Source organism: Chlorocebus sabaeus, chromosome 20 (assembly GCF_047675955.1).
Source record: "Chlorocebus sabaeus isolate Y175 chromosome 20, mChlSab1.0.hap1, whole genome shotgun sequence".
Taxonomy (NCBI): domain Eukaryota; kingdom Metazoa; phylum Chordata; class Mammalia; order Primates; family Cercopithecidae; genus Chlorocebus; species Chlorocebus sabaeus.
Window position 1 is genome coordinate 102,305,430 of NC_132923.1, and position 7,443 is coordinate 102,312,872.

The window sequence follows — 7,443 nt, forward strand, 5'->3', positions numbered from 1 at the left end:
TTGGGTTAGGTCAGTGGGAGCCACCGGCAGGCAAGCAGATGGGAAAGTGAAGTTGGGGGATTTACTTGGTTGCTGGGATTGGATGCGTCCTGTCCATTGTTACCCTGGTACTAGCCCCGGGGTACTGCAGTAGCCATACCTTTGAAAATAGTCTCTCTAGGAAACTCCTTTTAAAGTTACTTGGTTTGAATGTGCCATCTGTTTTTTGCTAGGACCCTGATTGATAAAATTCCCATTGTACTGATGGCAAGCCCTGATTGTACTGAAGGCCTGCCCAAGATGTAGTGTGGTGAAGCTGTGCTCAGGGAATGGTCAAGCTATGAATCAGTCATGGGGGTGCAGGGACAGTGTCAGCTAGCCCTGGGCCCTTTAAACGTGGCTGGCTTATCCACCCTCTGATGGACACTTGTGAGAGCACAGGTGAACCACTGGCTGTTCTGTCTCCGTGATGACCTCACCTCTCTTTGCTGGCTGTGGCACTTGGCTCACTGGCTCCTGAATTTCTGGCTCCCGGCCCTGGCTCTGATAGCCACTAAGTGTTCCTCTGGGTTAATATAGGCTTGCACCCCCTTTTGCTTTCCATTCTCATTTGGCCTTGGGTATTGGTGTTCCCTAAATTTCAGGTCATGACACAGCACCGGGAGCAGGACCGTGAGTCACCCCAGGGGTTGGTTAGTGCGGGAGATGAGCCTGTGTTCCCGTCTCTTAGCTCTATGGGCACAGGTCCTACCTCCTTGTACAGTCCCAGCATCCTGCCAGGGCCCTGGTTCAGCAAAAATGCTCAGGGAAAATGGAATGAGCCGAATAAAATGCGGGGTGAGGCTGGGATGGCACGCTTGAGTGCAGACGACATGCCCTGTTGAGAGTGCACATAAGGAGTGAGAGTATGAATAACAAGGATTGTGTGTACACAGGGTGGGGATGTGTGTTGTGATGGCAGTGACTGGATGACAGAGGAGGGAGTGTGGTTTGTTTATAGTGAGTGGCAGTGATTGTGTGTGTACTCAGGGCAAAGTCTAATTACAAAGGCTGGAAGCGCCGTTGCAGAGGGAGCACAGCGCACTCTTGTGGCCACAACTAGAATCCCAACATATATATCAGTAGGTTCCACTCCAGCCTCCTCCTCTAATACAAACCCAGCTTCCCGCTGTCAACCTCAGGCCCAGCCTAATCCAGCTCTAGCTCCAGCCCCAACTGCAGCCACTGCCACAGCTCCCACCCTAGCTGCACCCCCAGCCATGGAACTCTTTCCCTTTCTGAGGGTTTACCTTCCCTACCTTCAGGGTCCTGTGAGTGGGTGGGAATGTGGGAGAACCAGGGGCAGAGCCAACCTGTAGAAAACACAGGCTTTATTGATTTCAAGGAAACTGTCTTGAGCACGTGCTATCAGCGCATCCACCCGAGTCCCTGGGATCAGGGTCTGAAAGGCTGGCACCAGGCAGAACACAGTTGTGGGGAGGAAGATGGGAGCACCACTGCCTGAGGCTGAGGGAGTAGGATTTGGGGGAAGAGGGCTTCCATTGAGCCAAGTGATGACCTGGAGGACCCCTGGGTGTCTCCAGAACCTCTTGTCAGACTCACTCTCAGGCCTCCAGACCTGCTGCTGCTGGGAGAAGACCTCCTCTCCACTGCAGGAATCTGGGCGGCTCCTCCGGAAGGAGTGGAGATGCCTTAGGTCCGCGGAGGCTAGCCCAGGGCGAGCATCTCTTTTTGTATGGCCTCCAGACCTCTGTGCTGCCGTAGTCTCTGCTTGGGAGCTCTTCTCACCTCTCTTACACATTGTGTCCTCAGGGAAGCCCCTCCTGATGACCCCTTCCTGGGTTAGCTAGAAGCCCTGCCAGCAGCGCCCTAAGTGGTCCCTTGCAGGCATAGATAGTTAATTCGCTTGTTTCAAAGTCTGTGTCCTTTGAGGGTTGGCACTGGGCCTGTGGGTTACCTATACCCGGGTAGACAGCCCAGTGCCCAGTGTCAAAAAATATCTGCCAAAAGGAAAGTTGCATAGCTTAGTGAACTCAAAGTGGGGTCACTCAGCCTCTGTAGGACCTCTCCACCCTGCCACACCGCCCTGCCTATCCCATTGGCAGCCCCCATGTTGCCCTACCCCCTGCCCTGTTGTCAGATGGGGGTCAGGTTGGGTGCTGAGGCCTGCAGCTTGTTATTGCCTGGATCTGGATCCAGCTCCCCAGCCTCCACCAGCTTGTGGTGGCAGCGGCAGGTGGAAGCTCGGCTGGTGGAGGACGAGCGGCCACGGCCCCCTCGAGGCTTGTCCTTGTGCAGGCCTTGCAGGACCCTGTGGCAGATGAGGTAGCAGAGCTCGCAGATGGTGAGTACGATACAGATGGCGGAGGCGCCCACCATGAAGTAGGTGAAGATTTTCTTCTCGGTGGGTCGGGCGATGTAGCAGTCCACGATATTGGGGCAGGGGGCCACGTTGGCACACTGCACCAGGCGCGGCATATTGAAGCCATGCCAGAGAGTGTGCAGCAGGTAGAGGAAGAGGAACTCGATGATGAGCTTGAAGATGAGGCTGAACAGGTAGGTCCACCACAGGCCTCCGTGCTTCTTGCCTGTGTTGTCGTACAGCTTGGTGCACTGGTCCCCGTGCTTCTGGCGGTGCCGACGCTCCCGCTCCTCACGGTAGGCCACGTGCAGGATGACCAGCAGCGAGGGGCACGTGACGAAGATGAGCTGCAGGGCCCAGAGGCGGATGTTGGAGATGGGGAAGTAGTGGTCGTAGCAGACGTTGGTGCAGCCGGGCTGCTTGGTGTTGCAGTCAAAGTCCTTCTGCTCGTCCCCCCACACGCGCTCTGCAGCCACCACGTACACTAGCACCCGGAAGACGAACACCACTGACAGCCAGATGCGCCCGAACGCTGTGGAGTACTTGTTCACGCCGCTCAGTAGGGCTTGGAGTGTCTTCCAGTCCATGGCGTCTGGTGGGGGCTGTGCCTACCTGAGAGAATTAGAGGAAAAACCATCGTGTGAATGAATAGGTGACTTTATTGAGCATTTACTATGTACCAGGCAGTGTTCTGAGTTCTGACTTGTTCAATCCTCAGAACGACCCTCTGAGTTCAGAAATATTATTCCTCCCAAGCTGCAGATAGGAAACTGAGGCACAGCAAGGTTACATAACTTACCCAAAGGCAACAGAACTAGTATGCTGGAAGGAAGCAAATGTGCTTTTGCTGATAATAACAGTCACCATTTGTTGAGTGTTTACTCTGAGCCAGGCACGAAGCTAAACACTTTATGAGCAGAATATCATTTAATCTCTTAGAATGACCTCATAAGGTGGTTATTACAGTGCTCCTCACTTACAGATGAAACTGATCATTGAATGATTGCAAAACAAGTAGTACGTAGTAAGTGCCCCATAAATGCTGGCTGCTCATTACTGTGAAATTTAGAGAGGTCAAGTAACTCACTTAAAACAAGAGGTGGATTCAAGGCCGGCTGTTGGGTGCCAGAGCCTGTGCTCTCCACCACCTCCTCTTCCCTTCTCCGATGGACTCCTGCCCCAGACCAGATTCTTTAAACGCTTACTTTGTGGATGCCTCACTACTGTACTGTGAAGTTGTGGTTATGAATCCCATTCTACAGAGGGGAAACTGAGGCTCAGAGAGGAGAAATAACGAGCCCAAGGTCTCATAGCTGCTGGGTAGTGAAGAGGGGAGACCAGTTCAGGTGGGGGGTGCATGGAGGCTTATGACTCCTTATATGGAGGCTTATATGACTCCTGGGAGGACACTGGATCCAGGGAATATCTAGAGGCAACTCCCTGCTCCCTGCGCTGGGCCTGGGGAAGCCCAGCCACCCCCAGCCACGCTGGTTGCCAGGGCCTTGTGGTGGAAAGATGTGCTTTGTTCAGGCCTCAATTCACATATCTTCCTCCCAGTCCTGGGGTGACTCAGAGGGTGTGAATGGGTGGGTCTGCCTGAGCATGCCTTGTTTCTGTGCTGCTGTGGGTGTGAGAGCCCCCACCTGCCTGTGTGTGGGCCTGTGTGCGTGTGACTCCCCCTGGAGCGGATGTGCACCTCTGAGCAAGTGTGATGCCTGCGAGGCCACCACCCTGCCCCAAACCACCATGACTCTGGCCTGTATTATGACCTCTTTACTAGCTTTTCACCTTCCCCCTGTGCCCCTGGAGTTCATTAAATCAGTTCATGCCACTCCCTTGTTTAAGACTCTACTAGCTTCTTGCTAGGCTTAGCAAAACCCCAGATTCGACATTTTCACCCTGCCACACTGGAATAAGAGCCTTGGGGGCTTTTTATTGATTCCTTCTGTCTGGAATGCTCTTCCTCCAGAACCTCACATGGGTAGACCCTTGTCATCACAGACGCCTCTGCTCAAACCTCATCTCTTTAGAGGCCTCTCCAGATTACCCTGGGTCTGAAGAGCCCCTGCTTCTGTCACTCTGTTCCTGTCCCCTTTCTTTCTTTTGAGACAAGGTCTTGCTCTGTCACCCAGGCTGGAGTGCAGTGGTGCGACCTTGGCTCACTGCAACCTCTGCTTCCCAGGCTCAAGGGATCCTCCTACCTCAGCCCCCTGAGTAGCTGGGGCCACAGGTGTGGACCACCATGCCCGGCTAATTTTTCCAGCCCTCTTTGTTTTCTTTATAGCACTTAGTCACTATCTGAAATTAAATACTTTGTCCTTTTTTTTGGTCTTATTTATTATCTGGCTCCCCCTCTAGAATGTCAACTTGGTCTTGCTTTATATTTAGTGCCCAGTGCTTGGCACATAGTAGGCACTCAATGCTGAATGGGTAAACAAATGGATGCTGAGTTCTCAGCTAGGCAGCTTGGAGGGAGGGGACAGGAGGGTGGGCAGGATCCTGGTTGGGGGCAGCCTGGTCAGGGGGATTGGGGGAAAGACTTCCCTACACTGGAGAGAGGGAGAGAGGGAGAGAGGGAGTTCCTTCTCAGCACCTGGCTCTCCTGGCTGCCTTTCCTCTGGGAATCACAGTCTGGGCAGGATAGGGCGATTGGGAAGATCTCATTCCTGGAAAGCCTCCTCTTCTCCCCTATTCTGCTCCTTCCAAGCAAGCCCTGGTGGTGCGGGAAGGCAGTGGGATAGCACTGAACACCGACTTCCACCTGGATTCAAACCTCGGCTGGGCCACTTAGTAGCTGGGCAACTTCCAAGAATTTCCTAATCTCATTGACCCTATTTACTTATCTCTAAAGGGAAATAATTCCTACTTTCCCGGGCTGTGAGAATCCTGAGGCTATTTGCCTCCCAGGCCTGCCACTCACATGGTGGGAGTTCACAAGAACTGAAGTGGAGGCTGGAGCCCCGTCTGTCGGGACGGAGAGAGGAGAGGGACCGTGACGGCTGCTTCCACCTGACACCCTCCCATGGCTGCCCACCGGGGTGCAGCTCCCTCCTGGGCCCCCACCTTCCACCCTTGGGCGCTGTCTGCCCAGTCCCTCTTGACACACCCCAGGGAGGAGCCTCACAGGCAAAGAATTTCCTTCCCAAGTCTAGGCTGGGATCTGGTGGAGCCAGTTCTGGTTCCCCCAGCTGCCCTACAAAGCCAGCTCCCAGCGCAACCGTTTTTTCCCAGACCCCCAGACTGTACTGTGCCCAGCCTTGTCTCCCGCCCCACAATGTCCCCTAAGGATAAAGCTCCCTTTCCTCCCCAGTTTCCCTCCATCCCAGGCAGCTTGGGAGCTTGCGGACTTGGCGAGGGGGTGTCTCGGAACCTTCCCGCAGCCGGGGCCCCTAATGGGCCCAGAATTGAGAGGTGAGAGGGCGGATTGGGAGGCACGGGAGAGGGGTCCCCGCATCCCCTCTTCGCGCCCCATCCCAGCGCACTTGCAGGCTCAAGCCCCAGCCCTGCCGCAGGGGGTCGCCGGGAGCGCTCGACGCCCCTGAGGGTCCCGCCCCGCCTGGCCCCGCCCCGTCCAGCACTTACCTGCGGCGCCTTGGCCAACGCGGAGGCCTGACCCCGCGTCCCCGGGGCCCACGGCAGAGGCGAGGGCGCCGGAGTTGGGCTCAGCAGTGGTGCACACGGACGGCGGGCACACCTCGGGCGGCTCGGAGGAGGGAGCAGGAGGGAGCCGGCTCCTAGACCCCACGCTGCCAGGTGCTCCCGGGCCAGCCTCCGGAGGGGCTGGTGGCCCGTCTGAGCCTCCGCTTCCTCAGGCGTGAAATGGGGGCATCGGTGATCGTGGGCAGGGCCATCCGAAGGCTCCAATGAGATCAGGGGCGGGAAGCACTCTGCAAACTGTTAAGTGCCGCGGCGGCAGGTCCGACTGCAATCAGGACTTGCCCACGCTAGTTTGCCGCGGGTACCGTGCCCACTTCCGGCCCAGCCCGGTCCCCCGGTGCGACGGGCCCTCCACCTCGGCCTCCAGGGAGGTCGGTGCGCTTTGGAGAGCTGGGGTCGGGGGCAGACCTTGTACCCACAGCGGGAAGGGGCACAGTGAGTCCTGTGCCAGGAAAGACGTGCAGGAATGAGGGCGGAGTTGGGGAGGTCACCGCCTGGAGTGACTCAGAAGGGCAGACTGCAACCGGAGCTGCCTACCTGACCACCAGGGTCCCTAGTTTCTTGTTTTCATTCACGAATCGCCTATTCATATTCTACTATATAGTCCTCTTTTTTACATTTAACCTATGGAAGTATGCTATCAACACTCTTCTGCACTTTGCTTTTTTTCATTTAGCAAAATATGACATTTATCACATCAGTCGATATAGAGCTGCCTTGCTCTCTCATTTTAAAAACAGCTGAATAGTATATGTACTGTAATATATTTAATCAGTTCTACTCTGATAAAAATTAGGGCTGTTTCTAGTCTTTTATTTCATTTTATTACAAATGCCATTGCAATAAATAGCCCCTGCCAAAGCAGGTGGGTCTGCGGCTGGGGTGGGGCTGGGCTGTGCCCTGGGGATAAGGATACATTGTCTTATTTACTAGCGTGTCAAGCCTGGGAACTAATAAGAGCCTGCAGCGCTTCAGCCTTTTCTGGAAAACCCCAGGGTTGCCAGCCTCCCTGGGAGTCCCCGGATCTTAGGGTGAGGCCCGAGTCCTGCCTCCACAGAGGTGATATTGCTGGCACTATGGTGGCTTCACACGGTGTTTGCCCAGGACTGTATTGGTTTATGCCTGCAGTGCTGGCATCATTAACAATGCCCCCTTTTACTTTAAAAAATGCCCCAAAGTTAGAAGCATCAATTATGGTCACCCTCCTCCTACTCATTTTGGTAGGGAATGAGCACTGAGTTGGGAGCCCAGCGGCATCTTTGTACCTGACACCGTCCCACATACTCGCAGCATCCAGATGAGGAAGGTCCAATCCTTCCTGCTTTTATGAAGGAGAAGGCTGAAGCACACACGGGTGAGGTGACTTGCTCAGGGTCACACAGTTAATAAGCAGTAGACCCAGCTCTGGAGGCCTCAGCAGTGTTGTTTCCAGACACAGAAAAGCC

The 7,443-nt window shown here is 55.0% G+C and overlaps 1 protein-coding gene across 1 annotated transcript; it reads right to left on the reverse strand.

The window, feature by feature from the left end:
- Window positions 1-1,332: 1,332 nt before the first annotated feature.
- On the reverse strand, window positions 1,333-6,469 carry GJB3 (gap junction protein beta 3). The gene is made up of 2 exons (XM_007979480.3): window positions 5,924-6,469; window positions 1,333-2,953 (listed from the first exon to the last, which is right to left on the reverse strand). Exon 2 carries the CDS (start codon window positions 2,926-2,928, stop codon window positions 2,116-2,118), a length of 813 nt encoding a protein of 270 aa, XP_007977671.1. The 5' UTR covers window positions 2,929-2,953; window positions 5,924-6,469; the 3' UTR covers window positions 1,333-2,115.
- Between the last annotated feature and the right edge of the window lie 974 nt (window positions 6,470-7,443).

What these genes read in the sequence shown, in the direction of transcription:
- GJB3 (XM_007979480.3), bottom strand. Translation starts at nt 2,928, where the DNA reads ATGGACTGGAAGACACTCCAAGCCCTACTGAGCGGCGTGAACAAGTAC.